General features: G+C 42.1%; 2 protein-coding genes across 2 annotated transcripts in view; one reads left to right on the plus strand and one right to left on the minus strand.

Moving 5' to 3' along the window:
- The window catches only part of LOC130473521 (uricase-like), a 69223-nt gene that overhangs the window by 6834 nt on the left and 39000 nt on the right, over positions 1–23389 (plus strand). The gene's annotated exons all lie outside the window — the stretch shown is intronic.
- On the minus strand, positions 1028–23134 carry DNASE2B (deoxyribonuclease 2 beta). Its single transcript, XM_056867517.1, has 6 exons — positions 23019–23134; positions 12531–12708; positions 7173–7254; positions 6328–6489; positions 2780–2980; positions 1028–1371 (listed from the first exon to the last, which is right to left on the minus strand). Exons 1-6 carry the CDS (start codon positions 23132–23134, stop codon positions 1028–1030), a joined length of 1083 nt encoding a protein of 360 aa, XP_056723495.1.

Consider the following 23389-nt stretch of genomic DNA (forward strand, 5'->3'; position numbering starts at 1 on the left):
ATGACATTGTTTCCAGCTTCCAGGTGGAGTAGCGTAAACTCTGGCTGAACCAAATGACCACAGAAGGGGGAGTGGAGATCCATTCTCTCCTCTCCTGGCCCAGCCTCTCAAGTGGAAGTGAATAGTGCAGGCTGAGGTGGTTCAGTCTATCAGCAGATTGATTTATGGGCCTGCTGATTGCGAAGCTTAAACTTGCACACCTTTCAATTTTAATATTAATGTTCTTAACTTTTAATTTTCAGATTAGGGACTGTATGGAATACTTACTTTAATGATACTGTTCATATGGCCAATTTGACCCTGATCAATGTCACACTGAGCCCAAGACAAAAAAATAAAAAGGGAAAAAAGGAACTATCTAAATACCTCAAAAGGAAATTAGTATTTTTTAATCTTAATTGACTGGGAAAGAAATTTGGCGCCTGCCAATGTAGTATTAAAATTCACTCCTGCTAAAAGAACCCTCAGAATATCCAGTTTAGAGACAGATTCCTGAATAAAAGGCTTTATCCATCTGTCTAGCCTCGTTGAGCAAGTCACAGCTAAACAAGGAATGCTAAAGAGTGTCTATTTGGCCAGAACCACATTGATATACTCTCTCACAATACAGTACCCTATTTAAACGACCTATTAACTCCTGTGATGGGATGGCATTCAGTCTAGCCAGCATTAATCATCGTCTGTATCGCGGAATTATCGGAAAATCAAAGAACATTGGGAGGGATTGCAGCAAGTTTAGACCTAGGTATAGAGGTGAAATGTATGGAATACAAACTCTTAGCAAACAGCAGAATGTGTAGGATTAAAAAAAGAGAGAGGTGCAATGCCAGAGGGCAGTAGAGGTAGATACACAGGAACAAAGAGCCATCCTGTTTCCTTCTGTGATGTCATGCCCAAGAATCTTTGGCATCTTATTCACCATCTGAAAACATTTCTCAACCCAATAAAACTAGACATTTTTTTAAAAAAAATAACCAAAGTTGAGATTATTGGGAATAATTTACAGATCCATGACTCTTGTGCAAACTCACGAGATACGACAACCATAATAACGATCAACCAGTTGCCTGAATGCTTTGTAAATGTACTGATTCTGAGTGCAAATGAAGCCGCCACTTCTCTTAGCCTGCTGAGGTGCATAATTTAGGTCTCCGATGCATGCCCATTGGTCTTCGTACCTCCTAGAGACACACCACTTGGAATGATCATAATATGAGGAGAAGGAAGAATTCCATGATGTCTTGATTAGATTTGTGTTATAGACATGGTAATGAAGAGAGCAATTTGAGAAGAATTCACGTCCCTTACGCTGCCAGGATTCTACTAACAAATCTGTTTCCAGTTCTGGAGCCATCCAGTTTAAGTAGATATCTGGCAAATAGGAAAAAGTGAAAAATTATTATTGGATTGGCTTGTTAAATTTACTTCATTTTCAGTTTTGAAGAGTACCCCTTCATTATTTCTTTTCAAATTTTTGCTTTCAAAATCTTGGATGCATCAAAAAATGTCAAGTGACAGCTTTGATGAATACCTGTTGTTTTGTTTGAAATAACTGGACCGTCACAAGGTAGTTAGCTATATGTTTTAGAGACTGTATTGGGGGATAGCCAGCTGGCGCATGTGTCACAATTTGGTTCATCTTCTGAGACTCATCACCATATCATGTCTTGGCTGTTCTTCAAGACTTGGGATGCAGGAGAGATGATGCGAAACTGAACCTCAGTTCAGTTTCTGACAGTTTCACACAGTTTCACCATTGTTTGATTTCCAACCAGCCTCAGGAAGGCTTCACTGTCTGTTTCTTCAATCCCATGTCTAAGAGCAGCCAGGCTCGTAGTACTGGGGAAAATGACTGCAGGACACTTCCATCTGTGGAAGTTGGTTGGGAATGGAAGCCATAGCACTTCTGCCTTTATTTCACATGCCCCTGTAATCTAAGCCTGGCCATGACAGTGAAGTTGGAGAGGATCTTGGACATGGGGTACTTTGGCTAGAGATGGTAGTCCAGCTCCCAATCTGTGTAATTTGTCTGCCTCTGCTCTAGGGTGTAGCATTCATGACACAAGAGGAACACCACACAAGAGGAAATGATTCATATTCCAGAAGGAAGCCTGAAAGTAATAACAGCCATGCCACTTCCAGTGGGCTTCCTCCCATATTGTGCTCCTCAAGCCTATGTTGGTACAAACAAACAAAAAACCTTCAGCATTATTTTTGACATGCTAACATTCTTTTCCTAGGGAGGATATTGTAACTTCCTAAAAAACCATTTTCTCTTTTTGATGTTATGATTCTACTCTTTAAAGGAAAATTCATATAGTGCATAAGTGCCAAGTGAAGATAAATTTCTAATCTAAAACACAGTCAAGAAATACCAGTTCATAGTGGGAGCCCCATGGCAAAAGAATTGAGGTCAGTCAATAGCAGGGTATGAATACATGCTATGCCAGTGCAGCTTCTGGGATCCTTCATCCTGCAGGGGATTTGCACAACCAGATTGAAGGTTTCTTCCTCCTCATGTTAAAATTCATGTTATAACTACAGGTAGGATTTGGGAGGAGGATAACCTGAACATCTATTCTATGGCCTGTTTTGGAGAGCATTCCAATTCCGTTGAAATCAGTTCTAATGTGTCCACCTTACTGGATTGCACTTTTGGCTTTATTAAGAATATCTTTGTGCTGCTCCCCTAGTTGGGTGTATAACTTTTCCTGCTGTCAGTCCCCCCAAAAAACAGCGTTTCTCTTTCCCCACTGAAGTTATCCCTTCCCAGTCTTACCCTCATTATAACTGTGCGTTTTGGCAAAGCTCAGGAGACTTTCTCCTTGGGCTGAGTGGAGTTTGGTGAGACACTGCTTCTGATGGATCGGAGGCAGCCTTGACCCTGCACACATCACTTGCAGATTGAATAGCTCTGGGCAAAAGATTTTTGGGATGGAGCAGTTGTAGACATTTGGATTGTAGCATAACAGTTGTTTGTCTGAACAAAATGAGAAAGAGATTAGGCAAGGGTGTGTTAAAGAAAACGAGGGAAGATGTTAAATTCCAGAAGGAAGCCTGAAAGTAATAACAGCCATGCCACTTCCAGTGGGCTTCCCCCCCCCCCCATATTGTGCTTCTCAAGCCTATATCGGTACAAAAAAAAAAAAAAACCTTCAGCATTATTTTTGACATGTTAACATTCTTTTCCTAGGGAGGATATTGTAACTTCCTAAAAAACCATTTTATCTTTGAAGAATGCCTGTAAGTGGCCTTTATACAGATCAACTGAATATATACCCACCCGACTCTCCAAATTGCGCGGCACTGCTATTTTCACTAGGGCTGTTGAAAAATTTTTTTGGTAAAATTCGGATCCGGCAAAATTTGGCCCATTTTTATTTGGGAAATGCCAAAGTCCGAACTCCCCCGATTCGGATCCGTGGAATTCGGCATGAAATTCAGAGTTCGCGAATAAATTCGGCCGTTAAAAGCCATTAAAAACACATTCATGCCTTTCCAGGGCTCCGTAGGGAGCATGTTTAGAGTTAGAGGTCCCAAACTTTCAGTGTAGCTTGAGGGGTTCCTTCTTGCAAGAACCCCCAATTTTTGTTAAGATTGGGTCAGGGGGTCCCAAGTTATGGCATCTGGAAGGGGTCCCCCCATCCACCCATTGGAATAAAGCCATTTAAAGAACATTTGCGGCTTTCCGCAGCTCCAGGGGGGGCATTTTTGGAGGTAGAGGTCCCAAACCTTCAGGGTAGCTTGGAGGGACCCTACTTGCAAGAACCCCCATGTTTTGTGAAGATTCCCTGTTCCTCTGCATTGTCTATTCAAGACCAGCATCCATGTTGGCATGGGCTTCTCCCATGATATGCTGTCCATGCTATTTTAGGCAACTATTTCCCCACAAACTTCACAGTTTAATGCTCATAGCCAAATTGGGAGTACTTGGGACCCTCTGAAAAGCTACTCCTTGTTTTGAAGTGACACATTTTTCTTCTTTCACCAACCTGGCCGGAAATCTCCTGCTATTACAACTGATCTCCAGGCAACAGAGATCAGTTCCCATGGAGAAAATGGCCGCTTTGGCAATTTGATTCTATGGCATTGAAGTCCCGCCCCTCTCCAAACCCTGCTTTCCTCAGGCTCCTCCCCCAAACTCTCCAGATATTTCCCAACACGGAGCTGGCAACCCTACCCATGATCCACTGACCATGAGGCCTGGTTTTATGCATAAATCTCTTCAATCAATAAGGGTTACTCACAGGTAAGTGTGCTAAGAACTGCAGCCTTAATCTTTGAAAGATATGTCCTAGACTGTCCCCCAATATTTAGCATGATTTATGCAGGCCATAATATCTGCAAAGTTCATTTTTGTGGGTCAGCCTTCTGAGACATCCTCTGATGAGAAGAGATAGAGGCAGAGAGCCAGGTGAAGACAAAGGAGCAGCAGCAGCAGGCAGAAGAGCATCCACAAGCAGAAGAGACCTCACTGTATTTGCAGGCTTCTGGCTCAGGGGATTCAGCTGTGCCTGAGGCCCAAACACTGCCAACGTCACCACTGGATGGATCAAACGGGTCACCAAAGCCTCTGGAATGGAGGCATTGAACAGTGGCAATACAAGACCAAAGATGAAGCAATAGATTAATTAGCTAGCATAGAGCATTAGCCATGAGTGATAATGAAGACTGATATGCTCCACTGAGCTTGCTTAATGAGCAATTGCTGGCCTGCTACCTTAACAAGATTTAAGCAGGCAATGAAACAAGCCATGTGTGGGAGCAACATGTTTGCAATCCCCCCCCCCTTGTACCAGCCATGTGCTTCTTTGATCCTCTGAACGTATCTGGACTGCTATTACCCTGACCTCAGGACTGAACCTGACCCTGGATTTGGATTGCCCCTCTGATACTGATGCCTAGGAATTGGATTTGAACAACGCAGTGCCTGACCTTGGACTGGCTTCCTGATTACGCTATCTGCCTCTGGCCTTTGTATCTGCCAGCATTCCAGACACTCATGCTGCTGCCTTCTCATGTGGCGGGATTTTATATAAAATAGTAAAGTTATTTTGGATATCTCTCACATTATATGAAGCAGCTCCGGGCATACTTGAACCATTTCTTATAAAGGAGAATCTCAACATCCACTTCAGTTCAAGGTTGCAAAACATAGCACTATCCCAACACCACTGCTGAGGCAGAAAGAAAAATGCTTCAAATGCTTATGGAGCAACATCAATATTTCCAAAGCCAGCATCACGTTTTTAGCAGCCGAATGTTTTAGGGCCAAGGTAATTTTGCATATTCCTAAGCACTACCATGAGCTCTTTCTCAAGGTCAGGCCAACCAGGGATCATTTCATCTTTGGTTCCATGAGATATGCTGGCTGATATGTCTATGTATGAGGATACCAGAGTGTACTCAAAATCTATCATAGCTGATTAATTTGGGTCATATGGAGTAAACATGCTTTAAATGCTTTGGGGTTTGCTCCACAAATTTGTTTTATTGATTTAATTGTTGTCATGTTTAAGTGCCCACAGATTCCACTGACCAAGAATTAAGCAGACGCTTAATTCCCCTGAAATCAATGTTCTTGATTTTTCTTCCCCTGAAGTCAATGCAAACTGAAATAACCTTAGTCCCAGTAAGGAAAGACAACAGGTAAGTAATAGCATGTAGTTTGGCCTTCAGGAGCAGCATTTGAGACAGCATAAGGGAAAGAAAGGAAAGAAACATGAGGAACGAAAAATGAGAAAGCCCCATTCTGCTTGTGGTAATCTGGATTAAAGGCCGTGTTTAGAACTAAGAGGTAAACCCATTTCTTGACTTTTTAAGTGACTAATATCACAGTTTTAAACATTTGCACAGAAAATTTAAGAATAAGACCGAAGTCATAAGGACCATTTAAAACTCCTCTCAGCCGTTCTCCCAATATTTGTGTGCACATGTGGAAAATTGAAAGGCAGTTTTAAAAGTGTTATCGAAGGCCATTTAGAGAGGTTGATTTACAATCACATTCCAATGATTTACAATGCAGATGTGATCTCAAATACTATGAGTTAAGTGTAACCTGTCTGTGGCAGTGGCTTGTCATTTTGCCATGGGTCTGAAAATGGCACACAAAGTCTGCTGGTTACCTGTAGAGTCATTCCCATTTGTGAGGTGTCAAAAAGTGGCCCTGCGTGCCCATTTCCAGGAGTTTCATGCTGCTAACTGTGCTTTCAGTTCTTTGATCAGTTGAAACCAAACATATCACATAAGTGAAAATGAATAAAAACAGTCCCACAAGGTAGTTTTGTTCATGTATAAGAAGGCTTTCCCAGGTTAACATATCATTACCTATTTTTGTAAACTGATCATAATGGAATGTTAAGCAAATTGCTGTCTGTCCATTTCTCTGTCCAGTGGAGGGATATTGATAACCCGTCTGAGGAAATGGAGGAAACTCAGGAATACTGTGAATTACCCAGAAACCTTGGGATTTGTCCAAAAGCAGAAATCCTGTTGCATATAGAAGAAGATAACATAAAAAGAATGAGAATGATTTAATGCAACATTAAAGGGGTGTACAATCATTTATACCCAAAGGATAATATTGTTTCCGACATTCCTTAATACCAATAATTAGTTTTCTGAACACATACGTTATAATTTTTTTTTGGTAAAGATCCTCTATCCATTTATTTCTCAGCCTATCGAATTAGGAATTAATCTTTATTATGTAGTTATCTTACAATTTTCATTAGGCAGCAAAGAAAATGAAGATACAATGATGTTGAATTACTTTTGCCCTATGCCAATCAAGAAGCCTACAGTGAAGCAAAGCAATACAACCTCAATTCTCCTAATTTCTGAGCTTTCATATACAATGTTTTTCAGAGGCATTAAGATAATTTTATCACCTTCCAATATGTAATAAGGTAGATAAAGTATTTGTGTCTGAGGCAGGCACATGGACTTAGAGCCTAAAGACGTTTGTAAATGAGTTCAATAAACATTGGATAATGCTCCATAGCAAGTTGAATTATAAGCAAAGCATATTCAAATTTTCAGTGATAGATGTTAAGTGTTCAATAAATCACACTGGATATTCTTTGAAGTCTAGTTTATTAACAGCTAAAAAAAAGATTTGGATACATAGAAGAGAGGCTCATCTATAGAAGAAGTGGTTCAAAGCAAATTACCTTTAGTATGTCCACGTTTCCAAGTGTAATTCATTTTGCCTGGCGGACCATCATTGTACATCACATACGCAGTGCTGTTTTTCTAAAAACAAATATTTTTAAATAGTGTGTTGAGTTTAAGGGGGGAAACATGGCCCCCAACGACTTCTCATGATGTAAGAAAAACAACAGAACCTTCTAGCACTAGTTTTAAGCTAAAATAATTTTACAGTTAACAGTATTGCACTGGAAATGCTGGATATAATCAACATATGAAACAAATGAAAAGAAAGTCCCATTTTGTATGTTTTGTTTTACAGTGCAGCCCCAGGCAGAGTGAAACACTCTTGAAGTCAGTGGATTTAGGAGGGCGTGACTCGTCTTATGATTGCAATACCAAGCCTCTAGTTCATCTAAAATGAAAGTAAAATGCAGATTTCTCCCCCCCCCCAAACTAGTGGCTTTCACTTCGTATTCTGGGAAAACATGGGTACTTTCACTCACGTTAACCCCCCATCTATTTAGGTTGTTCCTTGGAGCTATGCATGAGTTTTCCGTCCATTAGAGATGACCTCGCCCTGACCTGGATGGCCCAGGCTAGCCTGATCTCGTCAGATCTCAGAAATTAAGCAGGGGGTCAGCCCTGGTTAGTATTTGGATGGGAGACCACCAAGGAAGTCCAGGGTTGCTGTGCAGAGGAAGGCACTGGCAAACCACCTCTCTTAGTCTCTTGCCATGAAAACCCCAAAAGGGGTCGCCATAAGTCGGCTGCGACTTGAAGGCACTTTACACACACACACAGAGATGACCTCGCTGCCAGCCCTCACAAATCCTGGACCGTCCCGTTCATCTGTTAACCCAATTCTTCCCTCTCCCCTGAACTCAGCCTGGGTGTAATCTCAGTGCATAAGGCAAAGTGCAGGACGCCAAGCTTAGTTTTGCTCACAACCAATTACAAAGCAGCATGTCCAGAGGTGGGGATTCAAATACTGCTTGCTTCCTCAGAGCTCTTTCTGAGCAGAAGAAAGGTTTTTTAAAACCGGGGCTTGGATTTCTCCCCCCCCCCCCTTTTCAGATTGATCTGTTTTTTGTTTTATGTTCTTAAAATGCTTTTTTATGCTGCAGTTGGCTTTGGGAGGGGGGGAACTTTTATCTCACTACAGCCAATTACAAGCAGCATTTCAAGGGTTGGGGATTAAAATACTTCCTGATTTGAGTTTGGAGACTGCCAACAGGAAAGTGTGGGTCCAGTGAGCAATAAACCTCAGGTAAAACTCCCATGCATAAAAAAAATCCATGAGGTTCTTCATAAGCTTATTAGGAATTTCTCAATGAGAAGATCAGTCATGGTGGATAAAATTTCTCGAAGGATCTCTTGCCACTCTGTTCTATAATGCATTGCCACAGGGAAATGCTACAACATAGCTTAACAAGGTGGCCCAACAGAATTGTTCATCACTCTATGTGAAATGGCTTTATGTCTTAGAACAAGACTGGCCAGAACTTAGACTGAGATCCAACAGTGGACCACAAGCAAATTTCTGATGGGCCACAGGTAAATGTATGGTGGTTGCTAGAATTTTCCAGTTAATCACATTCAGCAAGTCACAGTATTGAATTGCATGCAAAAGGAACTCCCAGGTTTGTAGCTTTGAAGTAAACCATGCTGTTTGAGTTTGTTATTTTAAGCAGTGAGACAAATCCTCAACCATGTTTGACTGCCCAAATTTGAGAGGAAAATAGATACCATTCCTTTATGACACCTCAAATGGATTCTTTGTTTTATCATCTTTCTTTGGTTCGTTTGTGACATGGACTGTGGTCTTTTGGGTCATAATTGCCAATTTAGTTTGCCTTCCCTGAGGGGTTTGGAATGAGATAAATTTTTCCTTGTAATCAGTGATAGTACTTTTCACCCCTAATTTTGGGTCCATTTGCTGCATTTTTACAAAAAGGTGAAAAAAGAGAAATATAGATGAGTGTAGAATTATAAAAAGAGACTATGTAGTATTTCTTCCATATGCCACATTAGTGGAAATGACCAATGATATTAATTTTATTTATATAACTGTGACCTCTTTTGAAACAAAAGGCTCTGTTCATAAAACTGATATTCTGCAGTACAAATCTGTTGGTGAAAGCAAATTATCCTAGCTTGCCAATCATCAATAAGTAGGGTTGCCAGATCCCGCCCTCTCCTCTGGCAGGAGGTTTTTGGAGTGGAGCTGGGGCGGGAATCGTTTGTGCGCGGCTGCCCGCGCAATCCCCACTCCTGAGCCGGCCGATGGATTGGTGGGCAATTGCCTGCCAATCCAAGTGACCTGGCAACCCTATCTATAAGGGGGGTCATTACTTCACGGGGTCACCATAAGTCAGAAGCAATTTAACTGCACTTAACACACACTCTATCTGAATGTAAACAAATAAGTAAAAGATCAGCTCTTGGCTAAACATTAGCATGTTACTTTAGATAACATCGTTGCTATGAGAACTGTCTGCAAAAAAACCCCAATTGTGTGTTGACTGTCCAACAATTCTATTTGCATAATCCTTGCTGATGATAATCAAAGGATGTCTAGAACAGTCCTACATTATTGCCAGTAGTTGGCTCTAAGTCTTAGAAAGTTACTAGGCTAGAAAATCAACATACATCTTGATATTAAATAATACAGACAGCATTTTCCCAGGATAGGTGAGTTCTGAACCCTCCCAGAGATAAGCTACTCTTTTTAGACAAGATACTTTTGAAGGTGGAATTTTGCTTTGGAACTGTTGGCCAATCAGGCCTGAGGGTCAGGACTTAGTGTCGCTTGCAGATTTGGGACTAGCTGATGGGAAAATTGGTTGTGAAGTTGGCCTTTCCTGGTATGTTGTTAATTACTGACAAGAAACATCTGCAGACATTTAGGTGTTGTTATGAATTTTTCTTTTTTAGTAATTAACAAACCACCTGGAAGGTTCAGCTTCAAAACTAGCCTCTTTATCAGTTTGCTCAAATCTGCAGGCGACATCAAACCCAGACTCCATGTCTATTTGGCTGGGAAAACGTTTTAACTCTAAAAGCACTTTTCTAAAAAAGAATGGCTCTCTTTTCCCCCCTGGAAGATGTATGTAACAGAATTCATGCTACTGTAACCTCCATATTAGACTAGTGTAACATACTAGTAACACATGCTGAATATGAGGCTTTCTTTGAAGATGTCTCAGAGGTTTCGATTTGTACAAAATGAAGTAGCCAGATTTTTGTCTGGGGCAGCCACTTGGAATATATAACTTCAGTGCTGCTGCAATTGTACTGCTTACCTACTTGCTTTCAGGCCCCATTCAAAGTGCTGGTAATTACCTAGGGTTGCCAGCTCTTGGTTGGGAAATATCTGGAGATTTTGGGAGTGGAGCTTGGGGAGGGCAGGGTTTTGGGAGGGGAAGGGCTTCAGCATGGTTCAATGCCTTACAGTCCACCCCCCAAAGCAACCATTTTTTCCTGGGGAACTGATCTCTGTGGTCTGGAGATCAACCTGGAGGTTGGCAATCCTATAATTACCTCTAAAGCCCTTCACAGCCTAAGGCCCTCATACTTATTGAACCATGTTCCTGGTATCATCAGTATGCAGATGATACCCAGATATATCAGTTGATGAGGGGCCAGCCAGATGCCTGCCCAGAGATACTGGCCAGATGTCTGGAGGCTGTGCTGAAATGGTTGAAGCAGAGTCGGCTGAAACGGTATCCATGGAAGTTCTGTGGCTGGGCCAGCGAGATTTGGGGTTGGGATGCCAGCTTCCAATTCTTGACTGTGTGCAAATTAACACCAGCATTGACCATCAGGAGTTTGAGTGTGACTCTGGATGCCTCCCTTTCAATGGAGGCATAGGTCACAAATGTAGCCAGAGTGGCATTTTCTATCTTTGCCAGGTTAGGCAACTGGTGCCCTTCCTATCTTGCCCTGACCTAGCCACAGTGATCCATGCACCTCCAGATTAGACTCCTGTAACTCGCTCTGTGCAGGGTTACCCTTGAAGCTGCTCTGGAAACTTCACCTGGTGCAGAATGCGGCAGTGCGGGTTCTTACGGGGACCCCATGGAGAGCGCATATACAACTGGTTCTCCACCAGCTGCATTGGCTCCAGGTTGAGTACTGGATCAGGCTCAAGGTTTTGGCATTGACCTTTAAAGCCCTAAACGGTCTGGGGCCATTGTACCTACAGGACTGTATCTCCTGATAGATTCCCCCAAAGAGTGCTACGCTCAGCTGGGAACAACTTTCTGGGGCTCCCTGGCCCAAAAAGCATCTGGCTGTCCTCGACCAGAGCCAGAGTCTTTATGGCTCTGGCCCTGGCCTGGTGGAACTCCCTGTCAAGTAAGACCCAGGCCCTGTGGTACCTGGTTCAATTCCGCAGGGCCTGGAAGACTGAGATGTTCTGCCAGGCCTATGGTTGAGGACAGCAATGGTTCCCACCTTAGCTGGCCTCCCTCCCCTCCCTTTTACATATTTACTTGTATTTTACCTATTTTATTCCCTATCCCTTTTACATATTTACTTATATTTTACCTATTTTATTCCCTATCCCTTCCCTTATCAGGGGATCCTGTTGTTTCTCCTTTCCCTTATTCTTTCCCCTAGGATTGGTTCCCTGCTATTGTTTTAAAGGTGCCATTGGAATTTAAAATAGAGACTGAGGAGTTTTAAATTGAATTTGATGTGTTTTAAATTTTTGTTGGTTTTTTGCTGTAAGCTGCCCTGAGCCTGACTTGGTTGGAAAAGGGCAGCATAGAATTTAAAAGAATAAATAAATAACTATACTCCCATAGACCAGAAACATTCTCCAGGCAGCCGCCTCCTTGTGATGTCCTCTTAGGCTCAACAGTATGACAATAGTTCACAGACTTTTTCTGTGTTAGGTCTAGTCCTCTGGAATTACTTACCGGAATGGTGCAGAGAGGATGCCTTCATTTACTGTATTCAGGAAGGCATCCAGAGGGCAATTGATGGAAGGAAACTGGTTTGGGCAGATCTGCTGCATTTTTAACCTGTGTGTTTTTAACATGTTACATTTTTGTGTCCTTACAACTTCCTGGTGCTTTGTTAGCTACCTTGAGTTTAAGGCGACAGGATGGGATGTAAGCATTTTAAATGAATGAATGAATGAATGAATGAATATATTCACCCATCCCAGGGAAATGCTGCCCACCATATCGTATATCAATGTGAAAATGCTAATTTTCTAGCCATGCCATTAGCTATCCAGGCTGAAAACAAATAGCATGTTTCATATCATGAACAGTTCTCATAAGAGCTCCCTTGCTTTGTTCCAAAAATTTCACTCTGGGGTTTAAGCCAGTTTTTCAAGCTTTCTTCATTTTATATTCATTATTACTTGCCTTAGACTCATAAACTTGGTAGAGCTGCTGTAATGTTTGTCCCAGAGCACTCTCAGTCATGTTGATCAAATATTTACTTAGTTTCCAGCCTTGAGTGAGAGAATCCATAAACATGTATTCTAGCCCAGTTCCAGCAGCTTCGTATCTCATATACTTTGGTAATTTATAAATAATGTACCTGTTAAAAAAAAGTTTTAGTAATCAGCATCAAGCTATATATTTGCAAATAATATGTAGAGCCTAAAGAGAAGAGGAGATCTAACATACAGAATTGGTATTTTAACAACAAATTGTAAGTACCTAATGATGTACCCAGTTTGAAAGGTTTTTCTCATCATGTACATTTGGGTCATAGTGAGCCCCGTGGCGCAGAGTGGAAAGCTGCAGTACTGCAGTCCAAGCTCTGCTCACGACCTGAGTTCGATCCCAACGGAAGTTGGTTTCAGGTAGCCGGCTCAAGGTTGACTCAGCCTTCCATCCTTCCTAGGTCAGTAAAATGAGTACCCAGCTTGCTGGGGGTAAAGAGAAGATGACTGGGGAAGGCACTGGCAAACCACCCCGTAAACAAAGTCTGCCTAGTAAACGTCGGGGTGTGACGTCACCCCGTGGGTCAGGAATGACTCGGTGCTTGCACAGGGGACCTTTACCTTTTTACATTTGGATCATAGTATAGATATACCAGTGTATGTGTTCAAGTGGCACAGTAGCAATTTTATGTTATGACATAGGAGGAAGAGAAGAAGGTGATTGTAATGGATTTGTTTTTTAATGGGGGTGTTTCCAGTATAAGGCAGCATATATATATCTACTCCAGTTGCATCTCCATTGTTGATATAATACTTTATCCAGTTCTTATCCCTTCCCATAGAAAATGCACAAGCAAATTGAGGAGCTCCAGCATCTACCCTAGCAAGCATAGTAGTTAGGAGGCCTCCACACAGAACTCAGACGCTACCATGCCCCTAGGAGGAGAGTTTGCAGTTCTTCTCTGTTCATAACACTGCACACAATGAGGGTATTTTTGCTTACACCACCAATTGTGGTGTGCAAAGGTATAACTGTGGGAATAGGTATAGCTGGGAAGGCACTGATCCCTGAGGGAAGTGCCTTCAGCCAGCTTCTCCAATCCTCTCCCCTTCACGTCTTTCCACTCAGATTTCTTCCTCACAGAAATTGTTCCATTGACACAAGATTTCTTTCTGTCTCCTTCCACCGGTGTTCCTTCAAATTTGGTGTTCTGCTAGTTGAATAGGATGCACACTTGAATGCATTAACATTCTAATCTGCATTTCAGAGTGGAACCAGGCTGATGCTTTTTGTTCGCCCCACTGCTCTGTAGTAGTTTAGTGGCTGCAATACATTTGGAAGGAACAGGGAGCAATTGGCCAGTTGCCAAAGTAGAGAGGGCACAGCCCTCCTGCCCAGAAACACTTTCAAGTACCCCCTGAAAAAATTCTAAAAATGGGGTGGGGTGTATTTCATCAGACACAAAGTGAATTCTTGTTTCCAGTCACCTAAGAAGAAGAGTTGGTTTTTATATGATGACTTTCTCTACCATTTAAGGGAGACTCAAACCGGCTTACAATCACCTTCCCTTCCCCACAACAGACACCCTGCAAGGTAGGTGGGGCTGAGAGAGCTCTTAATAGAACTGTAACTTGCCCAAGGTCACCCAGCTGGCTTCGTGTGTAGGAGTGGGGAAACAAATCCAGTTCACAAGATTAGCCTCTGCCACACATGTGGAGGTAGGGTTGCCAACCTCCAGGTACTAGCTGGTAATCTCCTGCTATTACAACTGATCTCCAGCCGATAGAGATCAGTTCACCTGGAGAAAATGGCCGCATTGGCAATTGGACCCTATGGCATTGAAGTCCCTCCCTTTCCCAAACCCCACCCTCCTCAGGCTCTGCCCCCAAAACCTCCCGCCGGTGATGAAGAGGGACCTGGCAAACCTATGTGGAGGAGTGGGGAATCAAACCCGGTTCTCCAGATCAGAGTCCACCGCTCCAAACCACTGCTCTTAACCACCACACCATCTAGCCCCACTAACCATGAGTTCTCTGTGCAGAATGGAGGAATGGCTCCCAAGGACCTTGTAGATGTGCCTTTTCAATCCTTTCCTTCCTTCTAGCTATCCTTTTGTCGAAACAACAAAGAGTCTTATGGCATCTTAAAGACTAACAAATTTATTGTGGCCTACACTTGTTTCTTCAGATGCCTGCTTCTTCAGATGCATTTAAAAATGAGCTGTGGCTCAGGAAAGCTTAGTCCAGAAGAAATAAAGGTGCCACAAGAAGCTTTGTTGTTTTAGCTTCAGTAGATTAACATAGCTACCACACTGGAATATTGTCTTGTCTGCTTTCAGATTCTCAGCTGTTGCCAGCTGCTTGATTTTGTACAATTCTGCACATACCAATGAGTATAACATTGCAGTAATAGAAAACTTTACCTGGAAGGTTCTGGAAAAAGTGCCATTGGATGCCCTACTGAAAGTGCTAAGCTTTACAGTGGGAATTGAAGCTGTAACCCTGCGACCCTGTTCCATTTAATGAGGCCATTTAATTATATTTATGGGCAATTGATCTTTTATAAAAACAACAAAGATTAATGCATTTATTGTGACATAAGCTTTCATGAGCCAGCCCTCATTAGGTCAGATGCATGATTCAATAGCCAGAGAAATAGATTTTTCTTTCTTTTGCTTATAGCATGTGCATGTCTGCATATTAATGTAATGCTTCATGCACCTCATGAAGTTGGTTCTTGCTTGTGAAAGCTTATTTCCCAATCAGTTTCTTAGTCTTTAAGATGTTCAGGTACACTAAACTCCCTTTGTTGCTTTGGCTGCAGATAGCAACACAGCTACTGCTCTGGATATCATCTTTTATATTTTGGGTGGAACAGTCATTCACAAATTGATGAATGACTTATTAATTTAATTAAAATATTGAAATCCCACCTTCCCTCATGGCTCAAAGTAACATATGTGTCATAGTTAAAACAACAATTAAAAACCAATAGAATACACCCCTCCTCACCTTTACACCTCTCCCTCATTATACCCCGGTAAAAGCCTTGGTGAATAAAATGGCCTTGCAGTACCTCCTGAAGATTTCTGATGGTATTCCCTTTACCTTCTCAGTAAGGTTGCTAACCTCCAGGTGGTGGCTGGAGATCTCCTGGGATTACAACTGATTTCCAGGAGACAGAGATAAGTTCACCTGGAGAAAATGGCCTCTTTTAGAAGGTGGACTCGAGTCTATGGCATTATACCCCGTTGAAGTCCCTCCTCAGGCTCCAATCCAAAGATCTTCATGTATTTCCCAATGAAGAGTTGGCAACACTACTCCTTAGGGAGCCTGTTCCACAGAGTTGGAGCTACAATCAGAAAGCAATGGGCTCTGGTTGATGTCAGGTTGGATACCTTAAGTGGGGAACCACAAGTTGGTAGCAAACTGAAGACTGTAGTTCATGCATGGGAATGTATATGAGGGGGTGGTCTTTTAGATATCGATTGATTGTATTGTGAATGGTATTCAGTTACTTTGTTTAATGGTAAAAATGTAAATTTACTAATGTTGGAGGAGGGGAAGAAGCATACTAAAATGTCAACTTATTTTTCAGACGAAATACGTACTCTGATTATAGGCCTAACTCAAACGTTATGGACAAGGATGTTACAATTGCAGTTACACCAGGCGACTTAAAAAAAGCATTTTTATCTGAAAGTGGCAGATTAGAGCACAATATTGATAAAAAGATTGAGATAGCATGGAAGCAAACTGAAGATGTAATGAAAATGCTAGAAAATAAGCTTCTCTGAAAAAACATTAATCATAATAAGATATGGAATGGTGAAGTAGAACATCAAAAAGGAATTGAGTGATTAGTTCAATAATTGCTAGGAGCATTGATTAATTAATTGTACGGATGGAAGATTCAAAAACTAAAGTCTGAAAAACAACTTGAGGATATGAGGTATCGCTGACATGGGTAGGATGCTTCTTATCTTTGTGAAAATTGGATAACTCGTTTATTAGTCTTGCATACAAAAGAAACTTGAGTGTTTAGTTTGAAATTATTTTATATTGGTCCAAGAAACATCTCTTAATAGTCTTTCTCATAAATCTGTTTAATGTAGTTTTTAAAAGTTGATACATTGCATTATAGAAAAATATAATTTGATGATTGGTCAATTCATAATTTATATCAGACTTATCATCCTAAATGTTAAGAAAGCTTGAGAACCACACTCCCCTCTAGCTGCTCTAGGGGACTCTGCCCAGGGAATGCAGCCTCGGCCAGTCAGCTGCTAGATATCCAAGTCCCCTGTTCTTTCTAGGTGTCACTGGCTGCAGCCTTATCTTATCATTGGCTGGGCAGGGCATACTTCCAGTAAAGGGGCTTGCTGTTCCCAAGCATTGGACAGTCCATAAAGCTTTGGACAGCACTGGATTGTCTAAACCCGGATGTGTTCTAGGATGCACAGCTTCTTTTTCACCTCTTTGCCTCCTCCCACCCATCATCCAGCCATTTTGAGCACTCTTCCACAGCTCTAGTTGTTTCCTTTGTATTGTGAATTTTTTTTTCCAAGAGTCGGAGTGTGTTGGGAAGTCAGGTTGTGAAAAACAGCAAGCTATTAATGTTGTTCGAGCTAAGGAATGACAGTACACCCCTGATCAGTAAATCTGCCAACAAAAGCACAGTTTGTCAAAGGAAAATGCCTCTAGATTACAACAAAAAGATTAAGTATTGATATACTTTCTGCTTTCAGAGATGAAAGCATACCTGTTTGCTTGCGAGGAACGGTATTTACAAATTCTTAATGTTAAAGAATGGTTAATGTAGACATAATTTAATTTTATGGTTTATATGACTGTTTTGAATGGCATGTTCTTTTTGCAATATGAATCTTTCTAATTTCATATAGTGTATTAATCTTTCCCAGTTTGACATCCTTAGCAATTCTAGTCTTTAAAAATATTTTTAGGGCATAATGCATAAAACAGCTCCAGCTAAATCAAGGGATTTTGTGATTGGGATACTTTTTGGTCCCAATGTAAAATATATGGGGAACTGAGGTAAAAGATGACTCATGAGTTTCCCCCCAGAAAATTCTGATCAGGAAAGCATAACGAAGTGTTCTGGAAAAATACAGACCCTCTTTCTTCTTTTTTTAACAGAAAGATGATTTGATAACATGCTGAAGAACTGGTATGAGTTATTAAATGTGGAAAATGGGGTGGAGGATCAACTACAAAAAATTACCTCATGTTGCAACTGTGTGTCTAGGTTTTGTGTCTGAAATAGGTTGCCAACCTCCAGGTTGTGGGTGGAGATCTCCTGCTATTACAGCTGATCTCCAGGCACCAGAGATCAGTTCACCTGGAGAAAATGGCCACATTGGAAGGTGGACTGTATGGCATTATACCCATTGAAATCTCTCCCCTCCCCGAACCCCACCGTCCTCAGGCTTCACCCCCAAAATCTAGCTGTGTATTTATGAAATACAATGAGTTCTGCCACCACAAATAATTTAGTTTTTGTGTGGAGACATTTCACTATGCTTACTTTGGAATTTGGCTTGGGAGTAGTGAATGTGCCTCAAATAAAATGTGTGTTTTTTCACTGAATTGTCAAAGGGCAGCTACTAGGATTGTCACCCATGATGAATAAAAATTACATTCACGTAGGATTGTAATTATTACAGTTATGAAATGCATTTGCTGAAACTTCTTTAACCCTTCTACTGAAGCCTGTTCACAAGTTACAGTGAAAGCATGTACATCCTGCATGTACATTCATAGATCTATTCGTAAGTTTCACTTCTGCTCTTCATAACACACATTAGGAAACCAGTGACTTTGTGGGTTGAAAACAACTAACTGACTTAGAAATGGTGTTGCGGATGGGGAAGAGGCTTTTATTACTCTGAATATCTCCAGTGTTACAAGAAAACACTTCTTTCTCAAACATCTTAATGTTTCAGTTGGCTCAGTGACATATTGGGTGAAAATGCACGGTCGCTTTATCCTCCTTTAATTCCTGTTTCAGCCAGAATTCAGCCAGGATCGAACACATGCGTTTCAATTAATGTGCGTTTGCTCCTGGCTAAAACAGGGATTAAAGGAGGATAAAGCGACCATGCATTTTCGCCCATTGTTTGGCTCTGTACCGGCACAACAGGTTGCTTCCAACTATTACTCTCTGTAACACTGGGCCCTTAGTCAGCAGATTCCAGTGCATGTTGGAAATTGAATTTAAAATAACCCTTGCAATAGCCTCAGTGCTCCCGACTATGATTGTATAGTGTGAAAAGCATATTTAACCCCTAAGGCAGAAGAAACGGTGTATGTCTTTTATATTGAATTGGAGAACAGATGTTCCTTCATTCTAGAGCCTTTTGGGTGCAGTGGATTCACCTAGTTATGCAGTAAACACTTAATTAAATATGCCTACGTGACTGAAGACTTCATATTGTCATGGGTCAGCCTGCTGACACCTCCTCAGATGAAGAGGAAGTGGAGGCAGTCAATCTCAGCCCCGAGCTGATAACAGAGGACCAGTCACAGGCAGAAGCTGTTGTACCATGCCCTCAGCCCTCCAGCTCAAGAACTGAAGCTGTGCCTGAAGCCCAGCAACCGTCAGCCTCACCTTAAAGATAACTGAAACCTTTGGAGCAAAGGAGGAGGCATTTACGAAGGGAACTCCAGGAGAGATGGCAAAGTGCACAATTGATGGCTTAGCATACATCAATCTCTGACAGCAAAGCCGAGGCTGATGAGTTACACTTGGCTTGGAATGCCTGAACAGCCTAATGAACTACAGCTGGATTATCTGTCACAGCAATATAATTTACTGTTTAAGCAGCCAGCAAAGAGAAGATAGCATGGGATAAAGTTGCCAGGTGGTGGCTGGAGTACTCCCGCTATTACAACAGATCTTCAGGTGACAGAGATCAGTTCATCTGGAGAAAATGGTTGCTTTGGAAGGTGGACTCTATGGCATTATATTCCATTGAAGTCCCTCCCCTCTTCAAACTCCTCCCTCCTCAGGTTCCACCCCAAAATCTCTAAGTATTTCCCGGCCTGGAGCTGGCAACCTGAACATGTCACCACCCCTTGCGTGCCTGCCTTCACATCCGTTCTGCACTCTGGACTCCCTGTGAAGTTGAATTTTTTGGACTGGACCCAACCCACGCATTTTGGATTTGCCCTCTCCTGCATTGATGCTTTGGACTCTGAAATATCTGTGTTTTGACCTTGGACTGCAACTGCTGACCACGCTTCCCGTCTCCTGCCATAGCTAGCTGCCTGACTCTGGACACATATACAGTTAAAAGCGTGCTTGCTTTTGTGCGTTGTTTCAGGATAATAGGCTGAGTATAAAAAGGTAAAGGTCCCCTGTGCAAGCACCTGGTCATTCCTGACCCATGCAGTGAAGTCACATCCCGATGTTTACTAGGCACACTTTGTTTACGGGGTGGTTTGCCAGTGCCTTCCCCAGTCATCTTCCCTTTTTCCAAGCATAGTCAAACAGAAATTGAAATTGTCATCACAGAAGCGATTACTGTAGTTTGGTTTTTAAAATGATTCATATATTTTGTATGCCTCAAAAATAATCCATCTTAATGCTTGTAAAAATCTTGGTTATTCATTCATTATGATGAAATGCCCTCCACCCTAGAATTCACCCTGTTCACAAATTGGAGCCTGACTGCAAATTTGTTGCTGGCAGAAAGGAGGGGGATGGGGGATGAGCCATCAGCCCCAATCACAGGATGCTGTACTGCTTTACTGGACAAAATAGGAATGAATGGGCTTAGACTGGAGTAACTCTCCTTAGGAACGCACTGTAAGCTTATCATCTCACATATTGCTGGAATACCACACCTCAAGGAACGTGGGGGGGGGGGCAGCCAAGTAGGTAGGTAAGTTTTCCCTTCCTCTAGAGAAAGGAAGATCAGAATGGCTCTCTGGAGAAGAGAGATTATAAATTCCCAGGACATGGGAAAGAAGGAGCTCTTCCATTTTGCTCTTTTCCTTAGATGGGTACAAGACATGCAGGACTAATTCTTTACATGGAGACACCATCTTGCCCATGTGGCAATGAACAATGGGGAGAAGGTCCAGCTCTGAAAACTATGGGGTATTCTTCACGGTGGATTTTGCTTCGGTTTGGAATCGGAGCAAATAATAAACTGATTTAAATAGCTTTTTCATGGCAGTGCAGATTCACCCCCCATCCCAATTTTTCACGGGAGAAACAGCACACTTCTCTGCGCTGCTTACGTCTGCTGCCGCTCATGACTCACCGCTCCAAATCCGCCTAATCCCGCCCACTCTTCCCATGATCCTGTGTGTGTGTGTTTGGGGGGGGGGCATCCCGAGAGCAGCAAATCCAAGCCAAAACTCCCGTCACCCTTCTGAAGAGGGGCAGCCAGTCTGCTCTGGGTCTCCCTCCAGCCGGTGCGATCCTATGTGTGTGTGTGTTGGGGAGGGGCATCCTGAGAGTGGCAAATCCAAGCCAAAACCCCCATCACCCTTCTGAAGAGGGGCAGCCAGTCTGCTTTGGGTCTCCCTCCTGCCGGTGCGATGCTGTTAGAGTGGCACTTCCCCAGCCAATCACCGTTCTTGGGGGAGGAGAAAGGAGACATCCCGGGGAGCGAAGCAAACATTTCTTCATGGGCATCCGAGCAACAAAATGCTCTTTTACTGGAAAGTACGGCTCAGAAGTGGTTTGGATTGCCTCTCTTTTAAACCGGCTTATTTTGCTCAGTGGGGGAAAACACGGCTCTGCAGTGAATAACCAAAATTTGCCTCCGACGCAGAACAGCGTCGAAACAGCAGCAAATATCCATGAAGAATACCCCTATGATTTGCTGGTGGTAGCAGTTAGTTCACAGTTTGGTTTTGGTTTGCTCCCCTAGGCATGAGGGAAAGGGGCAGTGTTGCTGAGCGGAGACTTGGCATGGCTGTGGGGGTTTCTGCCCTCCCAGAAACAAAAGGAACAGGGCTTGTGAGTCCATTCCTTCACGATGAACATTATTTTATTCAGCTCAATGGACTGAAATTAAGTGAAGAGGGCTATTAGTATGATCTCTAACCCCATTTTGTATCAATGTATTTTACATGCTTAAAATACAAATAGTTTGTGATCTAGCATGTTTTTTTTTCCTCAAAGGAAGAATATCCATAGAGAAAAACACATGACAATTACATTAGGGTGAAAAATTATGTGGTTTATGTATTCTGACATTTATTCATCTATGTTCCTCTGGGTAGAAAATTTTACATTACAATCAGCCACAGAATACAGCTACAGCTACTGACTGGTCTCTCTTCTCTTTTGAGCTTGAGGTCCACTTCTTTTGCTGCTGCGGTTTTTATGAGCTAAAGATACCACAAGGTGACCTTACTATAACAGTATTTCAGAGTAAATGAATATTTTTTTAATGTCACCACATGCAATAAGACCTGCTTTGTAACACAGAGAGAAGAATCACTTCATGAATGCATTTTCCACGTCAGAAACTCTTAAACAAGCCTGAGGTAGAAACACTTTAAGTCATTTCACACTGTGAAAAAAACAACACCTGAGTTTTGCCCTAACTAGACAGTCTAGGCTTTTCACAACAAGGCCAGAAAACCTCCCTCAGCAATGGACAACATCATCCTCATGGGCTTGTGACTCATGAGAACTCCCCTATCATTGCTTAAAAGTAATATAAGTCAGCTCACGTAGAAAGCCCAGTTTCTCTCACTAGGCTAATCCTATCAAGAGAAGGATGCAGTCCACTCTAAAAATGATTGTACTGTAGATATTTTTTGAAAATCTAGATTGAAAAAGAAGTATCAGGAAACAGCTACCAGCTTTTTCAGCATCACAGAAAGCTAGGGTTGTCAACCTCCAGGTAGTAGCTAAAGATCTCCTGCTATTACAACTTATCTCCAGCCAATACAGATCGGCTCACCTGGAGAAAATGGTTGCTTTGGCCATTAGACTCTATGGCATTGAAGTCCCTCCCCTCCCCAAACCCTGCCCTCTTCAGGCTCCGCCCCTAAAACTTCCCGCCGGTAGAAAAGAGGGACCTGGCAACCCCACAGAAAGTGAAAAAGCAACCTATGAGATGTAGAGTGAAATACGTGCTGTTTTCAACGCTCAAGCTTCCCTGAGGCTTGGAATTATAATGCATAATTATTGTTCTCTTGATCAAAAGAAACAAACCCTCTTCGAATCGAGGATTACTTTGCAATTAGTCATAATGCAATGATGTGCCTAAATTACTCATAGCACTAATCATATTACAGTAACGTACAATTCATTTTCTAGATGTAGTTCAAAATCTACCCTTAGCAGCCTCTAAAATTAATGCACTAGTTATTCTTATGATTGAGTGTTCAAGTGACATCACGTCATTTCTTGTACAATTTCTGCTTTTGTCTTGATTCTCTCCCCCCCCCCCCAATACTGGTCTGTTCTACCTACCAGTCAACTGGCTTGCCATCTTCGTTTCTGCAGGAAATTTCAGTTGCCCACAGGGGTAGGATATGACCAAGGAGCAATAGCATACTCCAGGTACTCCACAAAGATCGTAAAGTCATCTTGACTCCATCAGCAGATGACAAAGGAGAAGTGAAACTGATCTCAAGAAACTGACGTTCTTGCACTCATTCTGTACAGTTTCATTTTACAGTCATCTAGCAAAAAAATACAGTGAAAATGCTATAACTACAGCTAAAAACACACACACACACAAACCCAAACAAACAAAACAGCATGCTATCCTAGTGGAAAACGCTCTGTTGCCTTAACGCATACGAGGAAGTGATATTTTTTATTAGCCCAATTTCTCTTGA

Source organism: Euleptes europaea, chromosome 2, assembly GCF_029931775.1.
Source record: "Euleptes europaea isolate rEulEur1 chromosome 2, rEulEur1.hap1, whole genome shotgun sequence".
NCBI classification, from domain to species: domain Eukaryota; kingdom Metazoa; phylum Chordata; class Lepidosauria; order Squamata; family Sphaerodactylidae; genus Euleptes; species Euleptes europaea.

Coding starts and splice junctions, on each gene's coding strand:
- DNASE2B (XM_056867517.1), bottom strand. CDS start 23,134: ATGACTTTACGATCTTTGTGGAGTACCTGGAGTATGCTATTGCTCCTT. Junction 7,255..12,530: donor ACCAAGTTTATGAGTCTAAG/GCAAGTAATAAT, acceptor ATTTGTTTTTAG/AAAAACAGCACTGCGTATGT. Junction 2,981..6,327: donor TGATCAGTTTACAAAAATAG/GTAATGATATGT, acceptor CATTTTGTTCAG/ACAAACAACTGTTATGCTAC.